Here is a 16311-nt window from a genome sequence, read left to right on the forward strand (position 1 = left end):
GCAGTCTTGGCTCTGTCTTTCAAAGACTATAGAAGATCACTTTGCTTTACAAAATGCCAAATACATTTTGGGGATTAAAAACGTTTCCCTATTACCCAAGAAGTAGGATTTTTAAAATAAAATATGTCTCTGATGTTACACAAATGCATATAACATTATGAGAAGTCCTTCCAAGCCCAAAATTATCTGGTTTCTATGTAATTATGCTCTTAGTAAGGTTGATTTGAACGTCCTAAACAGTAGCGTTAGAGGAAGCGTCTCTAAGAATTATTCTTAATTACATAGCGACCATTATTCATAGAAAACTGATTTATTGGAAACCTATTACATTTAAGGCCTGAGATTAGTTCTGGGAAAGGATACAAATATAAATAAGACACATTTTCTGCTTTAATCAGGAAATATTTTTAGCTTAACTGGTGTAACGGATGAATCCAAGTAATTTTTCTTTTGGGGAAGTTTTAAAATCACTAGTGAGATGATATTAAGAACACGAACACATACTTATTCACCACCTAGTATGTGCAAAGCACTATGCTAGTTGGGAACTTCAAAGAGGATTAAGATTCCATCTTTGCTGTTAAGGGAGGAAAGACTCAAATAAGCTATAATAAGATAAGAGCAAAGGCATGGAAAGAACTGCAAGAACATAGCTCAGAAACCACGCATAAACAGAATTTACGAAATTTAGATATGGTATGTTATGCAAGAGATAGGAAATTATATAAGCCATTAATTATTGGTTTATTATTTAGTGATACCATTAGCATAGTCAGGCGAGAATGTACTTGGGAGATCAGTACAAGGGGCTTATAATTCTGGCTCTGGCACATGATATTTAAATTCTGTGAGCTCAGTTTCCAGATCCAGAAAATTCTCATGATAATATCACCCTTGGAGGGTGTTGTGAGAGTTAAATGAAATAGTGTATGGAAAGACACTGGTGTCCTGCCTGGCACATGGTAGGCCTTCATTAAATAGAATTATTATATCTCTGCTTATGGCTCTTTGGAAACAAAAACCTGTTCCCTATGAGCCAGCATGCCCTCTGTTCACACTCCATCCCCACTGTTGTATTCCTAGGGTAGGCCACCGCCATGTCTCCTAGGGTAGGCCACCGCCATGTCTCCTAGGGTAGGCCACCATCATGTCTCCTAGGGTAGGCCACCGCCATGTCTCTTAGGGTAGGCCACCGCCATGTCTCCTAGGGTAGGCCACCGAAATGTCTCCTAGGGTAGGCCACCGAAATGTCTCCTAGGGTAGGCCACCGTCATGTCTCCTAGGGTAGGCCACCATCATTTCTTTAGGCTAGTATGGTTGCCTCTTAGAAGAGACCTTCTGCTCCACTTGCCTCCCTATCATTTACTGGCCAGACAACCGCCAGAGTGATTTTATCAAAGACATAATTTAGATCACATAATTTTCTTACTTCAAACTCTTGATGGCTTTCCAATGATTAAGGGATAAAAATCAAACTTCCTCACAGCCTAAGGCAGAATTATACTGAATATCAAAGGAAGAGAACTTTTGGGAAAGAACAGAGGATAATTCTTTCTTTTGTATCTCTCTATTCTTCTGCTTGGGCTGCCAAAACAAAATACCGCAGACAGAGTGGCTCACAGGATAGGGAGATCAAGGTGTGCAAGGCTTAGCTTCTTCCGAGTCCTCTCCCCTTTGCTCTGGGTGGGTATCTTCTCCGCCTTCACTTGGACTTTCAATGTGTGTTCCTGTGTCCTAATCTCCTCTTCTTTTAAGGGCACCAGTCACACTGGATTAGAGCCCATCCCAGTGACCTCATTTTAACGTGATTCCCTTTTTAAAAGACCCCAACTCCAAATGCAGTCATGTTCTGAGGAACAGGGGGTTAGGACTTCAGCATGTGAATTTGGGAAGAACTCAATTCAGCCGATCACAACCTCTCCATGTGCTGCCCATCTGTCACCAGGATTTCTACAAGTTCTTTTCCATGAAGTTATGACAGCTGTCACTCCAGCACGTATTCTATGTTGCTTGGAAGATGACCCTTTAGAATATGGGCTCAGGGGTAGGTCTCTGTCCCACTGACTCTGCTTTTCATTCTTTTTATGTGGTTTTCATTTCGTAGCCTTCTCTTCCTTACCTGCTTTGCACCAGCCTTACCGGCCTCCTTTCTAGTCCCTGAACTCACCAAGATCCCTCCTGCCTCTGAGCTTTTACCCTGAAGTATTTTATGCCTGGAATGCAATGGTCTCTGCTCTTCCAGTGGCGAATGCCCACCCTCCACGTCTCAGTTTAAAAGTTACCGCCTTGAAGCCTGGCTCACAAATCGAGGCTTTCCCAGTCTCTTGTTCAATTACCAGCCTGTGTTGTACCTCTTAGGAATGAAAAGATTCTTCCATTTAGTTTATTATTTATACTCAGTCTCCTCTGATAGCATATTCACTTTCGGAGACAGGGAATTTATTTCATTTCATTTTTTTTCAAATTTTTATTTAAATTCTAGTTAGTTAACATATAGTGTAGTATTGCTTTCGGGAGTAGAATTTGGTGGTTCATTACCTACACGAAGCACCCGGCGAGACTGGGAACTCTTAGGTCTTGTTTACCACGGTGGCACCAGGCCTACTATGGGATCTGACCGGCAGCAGGTGCTCGCTTGATTAATGTTTATTGAGTGAGTGTCCAAGTGAAATCCCTTTACCAATCATGTATCTGTAGACTCTCAATCTCAAAGCCCAATATGATCATGTAAAGCAAATACTGAAGAGTATCACAGACTAATGAAACAAGACTAAGATTGTAATTCTGAACACTATTATTTTTCAAGAACCATTAAGAAAGTATTATGTAAGGTTTTGAAAATACCTGTTATTCACTATATGTTAAGTAATTGAATTTAAATAAAATAAGTAAAACAAAAAGAGAAAACACCCACCATTATCATGGAATCATTGTAACTACAAGAATTAGCATAACCCCACACACCTTAAAATAAATTTGTAAGCAAAAATATCATTGGCCTAATTCTTCTACATGTCCCTCGCTCTCATTGAACATCTCTGGTGTTCATGTTTTACAGGACATAGTTTGGTAAATACTGTTCTAGAAATTGGATGAACACTGTAAACTAGAATAAAGCGAACTGCATCACTGTTGTTCTGAAGAAACCAGCAGAGTGACTTGTGCCACTCTTGAACCACTTTGTGCCACTCTTGAACCACTTTGAATCAATTCACCAAGAAGTGAATAGGTCTGACTTGTAGGAGAGTTTATCTTATCTAAAGTTCAACACATATTACCATCTTCTTGGATTGCCTGTCTATTCCTGGAATATTTTGGCTTAATGAGCTTATGACCATCATATTTTTGTTGTTGTTTACAATTGCTCATTCAAATAAAAATCCAATTAACTTCTCACACTTATTTTTATCTGTTTACCTAATTTTTAATTGTATCTTATTTATCTGTTTTCCAAAGTATGTGTGTGGTTATTCTTTTTGAAATGAAAGCTCACGATAGATCAATCTAATCTATACCTTTTCTTTTGCTGTACTTACAAAGGATATATTTTTCTTAGGATACTTATTTAAGAGGGAGAAATATTCTGATTCATTTCTATGAAGATAACTTTAAACCTAGGGCATTAAGCCACACCAACTGCTCTTTGTCTTTTTTTTTTTTTCTTTTTTGGGCATAAAGCCAATTGCCCAACCAGTATCCAAAGGAAATAGTCCATCTTGATAACAGATGTTATGCTTTCCAGTACAGAATATCTACCCCCTGGCCAAACAATGGTATCAACCATCATTTAAGGAAATGATGTTGAAGAGGGCAGCAATTTTTAATTTTTATTAGTAATAAAAGGGTATATATAATAATAACGACTATCATTATTGAGTGTATATATTCTAGAGACTGGTACTAAGTCATTTACATTTATTATTTCAATTAATACTCATTAAAACCTTTACCTATTAGGATTCATGACTTGACTAAGATTGTATATTTAATAAGTGTCAGAGCCAAATTTAAATTCCACAGTTCCTGATTTTAAGCACCATGCTAAACCCAGACTGTGACCATTTTCCTTTGTCTAGAATCTGTGTCAGTCCTGTTGTCATGATGCCCTCCCTTCTTTTCTGCCAAACACACCCACATGTTTGTTTCCGAACCAGTCTTATTAAGGCCTAGGAAGGATCTCAGTAGTGGCCGGTATCAGAAGCAAAGAGAAACTACTACTTAATAAGTACTCTCATAAGAGAGTCACTATGTTCAGGGTCTTATATGAACAATTTCATTTGATCCCTATCAACAGTCTTGCCTGATGTGTGTGGTTGCTGCTTTTGAGAGGTTCAATAGCCTGCCCAAGATCAAACAGCTAGTAGGTGGCAAGAAGTGAATAGGTCTGACTTGTAGGAGAGTTTGTCTTTGATCTCAGTCACCAGTGGACGGTCTGCCTATTGTTAAAGGTGACATGAATCATTTTTGTGCTTAGGTTATTTCCCAGAATTCTCAGCTCTCCAAAGATGCATCCCTTACAACCATTCAAGTTTATCTCCTTCTCACTCTTGTGGCTAAATTCCCTCTTCTTAATAGCTTGCTTCTCTACTAACGGCCAATCAGATGATGGACTATAAAAAAATTACAAAGGCTAAAAGCTTTTGTTTCCTGCGCTGCCTGTCGTAACAGTGCCCGGAGGTGATGTATCTTTGAAGAAACAAGGTTCCCCTAAATAATTGGGTTTTATTTTTGTTATTTTTTTCACCGTAAATAAACACTGCTTTCTGATTCTGTTCTTTTGTCTACATTTTTTTTGTAGAAATGCATTATCTCACTGAAAATTTAAGATGCCCATAAAAACACATCATATCTGTATTTACTCTTTAATTATCCTCCTTGCCTGTAAAATTGGTAATTTTTTTCACTCTTACTTACTTCATACCTACTAGGTCCTGTTACAGAAGTAAAAACTGACATATATGTCACCAGCTTTGGACCTGTCTCTGATGTTGAAATGGTAGGTATTTGGGAAATTTAATGTACCTCTTGAGGTTTGAAGAAAACATGGAGAAGAGAGGGCAATTAATATTTATCTTGTTGTTAATCACACACAGCTAGAAAGTCAAAGAACTGCCCAATTAGTCTCAAAAGCTTATAAGGAGTAAGACATTGAATTTGCATTTCTAACATTTGACTATTTTGTGATTTAGAGTCATTCTCAACAAAGAAGAGAACTTTCCTGTTACTAGTCTCCATGGCACCACCTTTTATGTAGTGATTTTTTTCCTTAGAAAAATCACTGAAGAGAAAATTGAAGAATATAATTAGTTTTTGTAGGAAACTCTACTGTAGTCCTAATTGCATTTAGTATTCCATGTTGGCCCAAATGCTCACTCCCTGCCCCCACCCAACCCCTTCTTGCCCTGCCTTTCTCTCATGCTGAAAGAGATTAGAACACCAAACACTGGTCAGGATGAACTTGTCCATTCAGTTGTGCCCTCTACTAATAAATATAAGTAGTTTAAAGGTCAGAGGGCCTACTTTACCTTTTCCCTTGACCTAAGGCTCCTGGGCTAACTTTAATAAATTCTGTGAATATAAAATTGCTTTTTACATATTTTACTTTGTCCTAGAGATGCTTGCAATTTTATGATTAATTATGAAATGATATTTGTTACACTTTTACTAATTTTTCTACCTGGTCTAAAGTACAACTGTAATTACCTGGTGCTGGCAGTTTTATTAAATTATAGTAATTACTCTTGAATGATTCATGTGTATGGTAATTTACTTATCTAATAAAGTAGAAGATTAAGGTATCAAGATGGACAAAACATGTTTTAATTGCTGAGAATCTTTTAGCTCCACTGGTTTAAGAAAATTTCTGCTTCTATTAATTTAGGTTTTTTTGGGGGTAGTTTTTTTCTTTTTATGAGTGGGAAGGAGACTAGAATTTAATGCATATTTATGTGTAGTTGTCTGTGATTTGAATATGTCACAAACTAATTTCCCTAGGAATACACAATGGATGTGTTCTTCAGACAGACGTGGATTGACAAAAGACTAAAGTATGATGGCCCAATTGAAATTTTGAGATTGAACAATATGATGGTAACAAAAGTATGGACCCCTGATACTTTCTTCAGGAATGGAAAGAAATCTGTTTCACATAATATGACAGCTCCAAATAAGCTTTTTAGAATTATGAGGAATGGCACTATTTTATACACAATGAGGTAGTTATTTTCCTCCTTCACTTTTTGTGCTTTTTTCCATTCTTTCCTCCTTCCCTTTCTCTCTCCTTCTGTCGTTCCTCCCTTCTTCCCATCTTTCTCATTTTAGGTGTCCTTAAGAACATTTTTTAAAGTGAGAGTTAATTTTAATTCCATTTCTCCACTATAGACTCACCATAAGTGCAGAGTGTCCCATGAGATTGGTGGATTTCCCCATGGATGGTCATGCATGCCCTTTGAAATTTGGAAGTTGTAAGTTACAATACAAATATTCTTAGAATTATTATTATCTAATGCAAGCTAATACTTACATATGTGTGTGATTTCCCATTATCCGTTTAAATCATTGTTGATGGCAACTCTCCCAAGATTTTACTTTTAGGAGACTATTCCAACCCCTTTTCCAAAAGCCAAAAAAATCTATATGTACAGCTAGCCCAGGTAGACTGACTTGTTGATAATAGGTTGGTGGTCAGTGGTGAATTTAAGGACCTTTAAAGCCCATGTGTTGGTGGTGTGACAAGAAAGTGCAAAGGATTTTTAGTGGGGAAGGGAGTAATTGAGCAGTGTCTGTTACAAGCAGACTCCTTTATGGCAGATTTGAAGAAAGGTGAGGGAAGTTTCAGGGTTTCTTAAAATGACAAGGGTTAGAGTAATATCAGCAGCACTGTTAGTATCAAAGTGGCTGAAGCACGATGAAAGCATAGCAGGAGACATAGTCTGATATATAGACAGCCGGATAATATACTGCCTTATAGACCACATTAAGGAGTTTGGATTCTCGTGTAAACGCTACAGAAAGCCCTTGGGGCGTTTTGCTAGGAGATTTGGCATTCTTTGACATTTTACAATTTCATTTCAGCTTTTCTATGGAGAATGGATTGTAGGGAGGTTAGAGTAGAAGCAGAGAAGAGTTGGAGGCTATTGCTTTAGTACATCAAAGATGGTGGTGGCTTAGACAAGGACCCTACTAGAGGAGAAGCTGGGAGGTGGGTAAATTGGGCATATTTTGAGGAGGTGAAGGCAAGCAGGTGAAATGAATGGGTAGAAAAGAGTATGAAACTCTTTCCCCCTAAGCCACCTTCTCTGAGATGGCAGAAAAATGAGATTGCCTCTTCTAATGTCTGCCTCAAATCATTTGATTCAATCAGAATCTACCAAAAATAGGTGCTGGCTTTTACTGCAATAGTAAAAGATCCTTAGTGCACTGATTGTGAAACTCTTGGCTATTACCGTTGCTCACTGCTTAACTTAATGAGAATTGGCCATTGCCCTTCTTTTACAACCCCTAGTAATCACAGTATTCAGTGAGCTAAGTTAATGCTAGAGAGAGTCATTTGCTTTCTGACCAGTGACTTAATGAGAGAAGATTAAAAACAAAACAAAACACACAGGAAGGATGATCTCACTGGGGGCAGGATTAAAATTTATCTTTACTATAATAATAATAATCATATAATAATTTAAATTTCACCCCAAGGTATTTCTTATCTATGGGAAGTTCTTTCCCACTCAGCCCCCCCCCTCCCCCCGCCGGTTCTCATACACAGCACTCTTCGGAGTGACGTGAACACAGTGGATACTCAATCAAGGTACTAAATAAAGAAATCACTCTTTGGAAGTTGATTTTTGGGATTAGGAATTAAAAAGAGAGCTACCTTTTGATCGCCCTCACCCATGTTGCCCGTGCCCCCACTTCCTGCCTGAAATACTGAGTCATTAAGAGAAAGGTTATTCCACCCAGGTAGGCTAGCCAAGAGGAGGATGCCTGATTTAGACTCTGAGGGGCAGGCACAGAATGTTCAGGGTCTTTTGAATGTATGATGAAGCATGAATATACTCAGGAGAGAAATGTTGCCACGTAGCTGTTCACCGCTAACTGACCACACAGGCCTCAGAGTTTTGTTTTGTGAAGTCGCTTGTAAACATAGTGTCTCCCCAGGTATCAACTCCTTGGTAGAATTAAATGGTCTCACTGAGGACCTACTGTGCTCTAGCCATTTTAGGAAGGTCTGGGCAGGGAACCGATTCTTTTGAACATACTTGTGTGTGAGCCAAGCTGTCTGTGGTAGGTGGACTGGTAAGCGAGCAGCTGGCTTCCATTCCCATTGAACACCGAATAATAGAAAATGGGCTTAAATTGCCACTGGGATGCATTCGTTGAAGGCGAAAGGGAAAATGTCCTGACTGTGAGAGTTGAAAGGTAGTGGGATTGGTTGTGTGATTATATTCCCTGGAGAGCTTTACAGACAGCAGAGCCAGTCGTCCCTGCAGAATGGTTCCCGACTGGCCTGTGTACTGCCCAGAGGCAGTCTGCAATGGGCGACCCCTGGAGAGCTGGCCCCACAGTCCGATTTGTCTCTGGTTTTGTTGCTGTATTATTATTCTAGGCAGCCTCTGGTACGTTTCTAACTGGCGGAACTGCCTTAGGATGGAGGAAGTGAGTACTGGTCAAACCCTGGAAGGGAGTTAGAACGGAAGGAAGTGCCTTCTTGGTGGAGGGGCGTTATTTCTGCTTCTCAACTGCTTGTCCTATTAGTATGGACACACATCCAAACGCACTGATGCATGTATGACATTTAAGTTGCCTTAATTTTAGTCTCTCCTTCTCTGATTCTTTGACATGAAAACAAGAAATCAAGGCTGTTCATGTAATCTCTACAGCTTTCCAAATCTTAAACATGTTTGAATAAATCCTAATGATGAGTGTTTACTTTTGTTCCATGTTTCTTGAACAAGTGTAATATTCTTAAGTGTTGACCATCAGTACTGGTGAAAAAGGACCACTGACTCTAATCCCATTCTGGGCTCTCATTCAGATGCGTATCCGAAGAGCGAGATGATTTATACCTGGACCAAAGGCCCTGAGAAATCAGTGGAAGTTCCAAAGGAGTCGTCCAGCTTGGTCCAATATGACTTGATTGGGCAAACTGTATCAAGTGAAACTATCAAGTCCATTACGGGTGAGATGCTTAATGATAAAAGTCACTACTTGGCTTTCATTGTCTAGCCTGCAAATGGGATTGAAAACACGTTTTGGGATCTGAATCTTCTGAATCTTGGGCTCCACTGTCTGAGAATAAGACCACTGCTTTCCTAAGTAACTTTCCTAATATGTTGCTTTCAGATGTCACGTTAAAAGTATTTATCAAAAAAATAATAAAATAAAAAAATAAAAATAAAAAAAGTATTTATCAACAGCTACCAGAAATCTTTTTTTTTTTTTTTTAAGATTTTATTTGTTCATTCATGAGAGACACACAAGAGAGAGAGGCAGAGACACAGGCAGAGGGAGAAGCAGGCTCCCAGCTCAATGCGGGACTTGATCCCAGACCCTGGGATCACCCCCTGAGCTGAAGGCAGACGCTCAACCACTGAGCCACCCAGGCAGCCCCCAGCTACCAGAAATCTTAGAGTTTGTTTCCCTTATTAGCTTTCTAGATTTTTGTTTAAATGCCCAAAAATATACTTGAACTCAGGGATGTTACAAATGGCTCTGTGCTATACACGTCTCTTTGTATTTTTTTCACATGTATAACATTTAGAAAGACAGCTCTTTCCTAAAACCAAGGCAGTGAGACAGCCTCTCCCACAGCATATATGTATATATAATGTGTATTTCAATTCTTTCCAAATTAAACCTTAGATTTTCAAATGTGTGTATGTATTTCCATTTTTTCTAGTAATTTTTCCATAAAAGTTAGGTCTAAATTTTGCTCTTAAAAATGCTGAAATTGAAGGCTAATTGCTTTCTCCGTACCAGACCTTTAAAATAGAAGGCACTGCAAGATTTTTTTTTGCAAGGTTTTTTTTTAAAGTTGTAGCTTAATTTTTTAAATTGCTTAACCACTGTATAGAACAAAAGTATTTTTCTGTGTAATGATGTTCAATATCCTTTCCTCCCTAGTTAGGAACTATATATTTCTCAGTTTGCTTGCTGTGTACAGCACATCATTATTTGTCTAAAATACTGTTGAGTCTGAAATATGATTATGAATTCATTGACTAATTGGTGCATAACCAATAATACACTTTCCTCGTGTTTTATTTGCAGGTGAATATATTGTTATGACAGTTTATTTCCACCTGAGACGGAAGATGGGTTACTTTATGATTCAGACCTACATTCCATGTATTATGACAGTGATTCTTTCTCAGGTTTCATTCTGGATAAACAAAGAATCAGTTCCAGCTAGGACTGTATTTGGTAAGTGCAATTCATTTCTTGGGCATTTTTGTTCACATTATATTTTGATCACGATTCACGGGAGTAGCTCTTTGATATCATTTTTTTTCTAAGAAAATATTAAACAGTGATCTATCAAGCTGTATTGAGAAAAGAATCACATAGCTTGCTTGCTTGCTGGATTTCTTTCTTTCTAAACTTTCATTTTTACCCAGTGAATACAAATAAGACTTGAGGGGTTGTAGGTAGGCCATCCCATCCTTTGGGGCCCCATTGTATTTCCCTTTTTGAGACTGGTCAGATGCAGACCAAGTGGGAATTTGGATATGATTTCACTTTTCGTGATATTCTTGTGCTCCTACCTTAATGCTGTGTAATTGAATTAAAATCATATCTAGGTGTTAAAATGAAATGCAGTGGGAACTTAAAATAAGACAAATAAAAGTCATGGCTGAATGAGTATGAAAGCCTTAGAATAATTTGCCTTTTAATGAAGAGGAACAAAATGCAAGTGGTTTAAATGCATTGAGTTGAACGGTATTATATGCTTAGTTTATTAACTCATTGTTATGTGCTATTTACATCTTTTTTTTCCTGAACATAGTACATTTTCCTCTTTTTGTTTTTATAGTGGCTTCCTGTATATCATATTTTAAACAATATAAGGTCCAGAACACATCAGTTTTGAATTTTGATAGCTGTTGATAAGTTTTCTATATATCAGCCATGCTTTTAAGTAATATAATTAGTTATAATGATATTTATTTAATTTAACATATTCCTTTATTCTTTTTCTATTGATTGCGAGTGACAAAAGCATTCAGTAGTAGGGTAAGAGGAGTGCTGGTGAGAAGAGACTGGGGGGAAGTGGGAGCTTCTCATCTCACTTTCACATCCTTATAGAGAACTGATCAGGTGATGTCTTAGTGTCCTCAATGCACTTAAACATGAGGAAATTTTCCGTAGACACCTACACTCCCTCTGAATCTTAGGTTTACTCGAGAACCCTACTGGAGAAACTGTTACAGGAGGGTCCATGCTGGGGGCAAGGTATGACCCCAGGAGGCCAGTGAGCGGATATGGCAGGTATCATGGCACTACCTGCTTCATAGAGCCATGAGGGTTCAATTAAAGAAGAACTAAAAAAATAAAAAAATAAAAAATAACGACCCGTTGCAAGTGTTGAATAAATTTTAACCTATTAAAAATGGGCGTAAAAATGAAAGAAAAGATAACAAATCTAAGCTTTGGACTGTAATAGATTGGGGTTTGAAACCAGAATCTGGCACTTGTTTTCTCCGTCCTCATGTATCTCCTCCATCCTAGTACATCTCTTCTTCATAGACTAGTGAGGATTTAGATTGATGTGCCGTGCTCATGGGAGGGCGCGTGGTGCACTTAGTACATGTTCATGACTCTCTCATACTTCTCTAACATAGAGGAGATTTATTTCGTTGTGATTTATTTTTTTTTTAAGATTTTATTTATTTGTTCATGAGAGACACACAGAGAAAGGCAGAGACACAGGCAGAGGGAGAAGCAGGCTTCACACAGGGAGCCCAATTTGGGACTCAGTCCCAGGACCCGGGATCACGTCCTGAGCCGAAGGCAGATAGATGCTCAACCACTGAGACACCCAGGAGTCCTGATTTCCTTGATTTTTAATTGCTTTTCAGGAAAACATATTATTTTATTGTGTAATACCAGGCAAGTCCTTTATGCTCCTTATCTCACTTAGTGTGCATAGTAAACTTGGGTCTTTGTGTATCATATTCGGAGTCAGCCTGCCTGGGCAGGAAGTGCCTGTGGAGGCTGAGCACAGACCAAACTCCCACAGTTCTCCCTGGCACAAATCATATCAATATTGCAGGAATGGCTATCATTGAAAATAAATATAAAATCACCAGTACACATATTATCACCTTTTTGAGGGAATATCTAGAGGAGAAAATACTGACTCATCATGTGTGCATCTGATGAAGAGGTAATGGTGTCCTAACACAGATTCTGCGGCCAGGCAGCCTCGGTTCTAACCACAAGGTCTACCACTGATTTGCTGTAAACCATCAATGTGTTACTTCTGCTCATTTCCTCATGTGTTACGACAGGGTGAATGGTTATACCTACTCTCCAGGGTTGCTATGAAGATTAAATGAACTAATTTGGATGAAGCACTTGGAACAATGCCTGTCACACAATAAATTTGATTTATCTGTTTATTGCCCTAACTGTCCACGCTGCCATCTACCCCATTTGAGTGTCACTACTTGATACTATAATGTGAATGTCCTCTGAATTTTCTAGTTATTGTGATTGTTTGATAAACTTTGAAAGCTTTTTTGGTTGAATACAAACTGGTAGCCGCTGTGCTGTCTCACTTGTCCCCTAACGATAGAAATCTCCAGTGGTGTGGAGCAGGATGACATTGGTTACAGATGTGTCCACCCAACATTTCCAACAGATAAGACACCGTAAGGAAATTGAGTGGCAGGTAGTAAGGATACTGGTAATACTACTAATGCTGATGGTAAGATTTGACATCTTATGTAATCTTCACCATAACTCAGCAAGGTAAGTGTTGTTGGTTTTTCATAGATAAGGAAAAAAACTCAAAGAAATCAAGAAACTTGTATAAAGTCACATACTAAAAGTGATGGACCCAGGACAGCTTCTAACTTCGAGAACCCTGCATTTCTACTCTGCCATTCTGTCTTCACAGGAAGTATGATGATGTAGGCGTTTGTCAAATATTCAGGAGCTTCTGAGTGAGGTTGTATGGATGTGTGCTGAAGATAATTTGTGGGCAGCTTTTTCCATTTGAACTGTGACATTTGCCTGTCTTGTGCTCGTGTGCCAAGATGTTGGTTTTGATTGACCAGGGAAATTATGCACAATAATTAAGTCTTCAAAGACCTAAGATGTGTTAGAATGGTAATTACTAAACTGTTCATTGAGGCACTGAGATGGCATTTTCCTAAGGAAGTTAAGTTTTTAAGTATTTGGGGAGCATTAGTAATCTATTTCGTATGAGATTTAAGTAAAACATTAATTCTGGGCTAGTATTTCTTTTCCCTGATTTTCATTTCCTCTTCACTCAGGGAGGGAAGATGCTGGGTCAGGGTTGTCACTAGAGGTCATGGAAAAACAAACTCTCTTCCTTCCCCCCCAAATTAATTAGTGTAAATATGAGAAGCAGAGTATGCTAAGTTCTCTCCCAAGGCCTTCTATCTGCAGAGTTGTATGCCGTAAGTCTTCTAATTATTCCAGTATAGTAAAATGTTAAACCGGAGTAAATGCCAGCTGGCATATCTAAATCATTACTAGTTCGTTTTCGTGGAGTGGCCAGCCAAAAATTTACTCTTGTGCACAGTCTTAGCCTACTCTTACACGTCCTCTCCCAACTCCTGGGCCAGCCAATATGGTACATATTCAGCATTATAAAAGCAGGTATTGGCATCAATACTCGAATGTGTAAAAAAAAAATTCTATGGTTGTTGAAATGTTTTCAGGGTAGATGCCAGCTAAGCCATTTAGAGCAGATGCACTGTCTTCCTAGATGCAGAGGAAAGCATGTCTTCTTATCTGAAGGGTTGGCTTCTGTTTGCTACTCTTTTGGTGTTTATTTAACCAAATTCTCTGTCTAAAAACAGCTGTACTAAGCACATTCCTGTCATGCTAGTGTTTTCTTTAAGTTTGACCACAAGGCAGAGAAAACTTTTTGTCTAGAAGGACGGCAACTTCAAACACTTGGCCAATTGTTTATACAGGTTACTTTCCTAACTTTGCCAACAGTCATAAAATGTGAACCATAATATTTGAAGGAGTGTTCTACAAACTTTAAATTCAAATGGACTCGGGATCCCTGGGTGGCGCAGTGGTTTGGAGCCTGCCTTTGGCCCAGGGCGCGATCCTGGAGACCCGGGATCGAGTCCCACGTCGGGCTCCCGGTGCATGGAGCCTGCTTCTCCCTCTGCCTGTGTCTCTGCCTCTCTCTCTCTGTGACTATCATAAATAAATAAAAATTAAGAAAAAAAATTTAAATTCAAATGGACTCAAACCAGTGAAAGAGAAATGGAAAGTGGCCACATATTTTTTTGCAAGATGTTTTTGTATTTACGTCCATGGCATCATTTAACATCTTCGTGAACTTGGTGATCTACGCTTCCTAGTGATCAGAAAGTCATTTTGAGATTCAAGGCTCAATTGCCTAATATCCTATTTACTCAATTGCCTAATATCCTATTTACTTAGCATTAATAAGGGAATCTCTTCACGTGACAACAGGAGAAGACGAAGACCACTACTTCAGGTCTGCAGGAGAAATTGTTCCGGTACCAAAAAAAAAAAAAAATAAATAAAAGTTCAAAACAACATGGGAAATCCTAAATCACTAATATTTGAGTTTGAATTTTCCTTTTTGGTTATCACATTCTGCTCTGTAGAATTTTCTGAGTTCAAAGTAGTATTCTTATTTAGGCTGCACTGTTCATGTTTTATATCCAAGTACTTTCAGCATAATTTCTGTGATAGTAGAGGAAATATACATACCGAAGGTGTAGAGCATTTTTGAATTCTTAATAAGCTGTTAAACTTAAATTTTTATGAATAAGAGGAAAAACTTTGATTTATCTTCAAACTTTGTAGCTAAAATTTTCCAAGTTAATTTACATCTCACAGGCAGCATGGGAATGCTGCCATTTTTCTGAGATCAAATGGAGGCCTAAAAGTTCTAGAGTCTCTCTTTTTTTTCTTAAAGATTTTATTTATTTATTTGAGAGAGAGAGAGAGAGAGAGAGAGCACAGAGGGAGAGAGAGGAAGAGGGAGAAGCAGACTCCCTGAAGAGCAGAGAGCCCAACACGGAATTCATCCCCAGGACCCAGAGATCATGACCTGGGCTGAAGGCAGATGCTTGACTGACTGAGCCCCCCACGTGCCCCTAAGGTCTCTTTCTGAAATGAAATCCAACAAATCACAGTACTCCATTTTCATAGCGATTTTGATATCTTCACATCTGACCCAGCAGACTTTTAAAAATCTATTTCAGATGAATACAATTCTAAAAACAAAAAAACAACAAAAGAACACACACAATTTATTTTTTTTTTAAGGGAATACAACCAAATCTGCAAGTTTCTTTCTCTGTGGAGTTTATGGACTATTTTTAAAAGATCTATAGTTTATACAATGCACAGTTGCTGTGATTTTTTATGTTCTAAACATTAATAATTCGGAAGGGACTGGAGGAAAAATGGATTGGCGAGGAGCCGAAAAAAATGAGTTTTTATTTATTATGCATTTATCAAGTATTCAGCATTACATGAGGTATGGTAAATCCTGAAATCCTACAGTAAATGAAACTGTAGAGATAGGCCTCATGCATGGAACAATTAGGGAAGAAGGCAGAAAGTAATTAAATGCTGAGCTGAGGAGACAGTATAATTTCTTCCTTATTTCAAATATTATCATTCTTTTAGCATTGCATGGGGCTCCCTATCTCTTCAGTTTGACATGTATTATTTGGCTTTTGGTAAAGGATTAACACGATTGGAATATGTAGTTTAGGTGACTGTTTCATCATCATCATCACCATCATCATCCTCCCCAATTCAGGAGCTATTCTGGGCATTATATACAATGAGTTTAAGTAGATAGAGTAAGTTCTCAGAGAAATCCCCAAGCTTCGCTAGATAACATAGATGAAATACACAGATAGACAAAGATGCAGAGAGAGACAACTATTAACATCCTTCAATAACACATTTCTCTATAGCCCCAGTAGCAAGTGGAATTTTTCCACTGAGATGGAGACTAACCTTTTTTTCAGGGTTAGGAGAAGGCTTTCCTGAAGATTATATGCCTCAGAAGCCTACTGATGGAAGAAAGGTACCTCCATTCTTGTTGCAAAGATTTTC

At 38.3% G+C, this 16311-nt stretch overlaps 1 protein-coding gene across 4 annotated transcripts in view; it reads left to right on the top strand.

The window, feature by feature from the left end:
- GABRA4 (gamma-aminobutyric acid type A receptor subunit alpha4) overlaps positions 1 to 16311 on the top strand; it is a 223288-nt gene that overhangs the window by 10197 nt on the left and 196780 nt on the right. For 3 of the 4 annotated variants that reach the window (XM_055339184.1, XM_055339185.1, XM_055339182.1), the window contains exons 3-7: positions 4929 to 4996; positions 5995 to 6215; positions 6382 to 6464; positions 9032 to 9175; positions 10267 to 10419. In XM_055339184.1, coding sequence (XP_055195159.1) covers positions 4929 to 4996; positions 5995 to 6215; positions 6382 to 6464; positions 9032 to 9175; positions 10267 to 10419 — 669 coding nt within the window. The remainder of the gene's footprint in view (positions 1 to 4928; positions 4997 to 5994; positions 6216 to 6381; positions 6465 to 9031; positions 9176 to 10266; positions 10420 to 16311) is intronic. The other variant, XM_055339183.1, reaches the window with a different exon arrangement.

Source organism: Nyctereutes procyonoides, unplaced genomic scaffold (assembly GCF_905146905.1).
Source record: "Nyctereutes procyonoides isolate TBG_1078 unplaced genomic scaffold, NYPRO_anot_genome, whole genome shotgun sequence".
Taxonomy (NCBI): domain Eukaryota; kingdom Metazoa; phylum Chordata; class Mammalia; order Carnivora; family Canidae; genus Nyctereutes; species Nyctereutes procyonoides.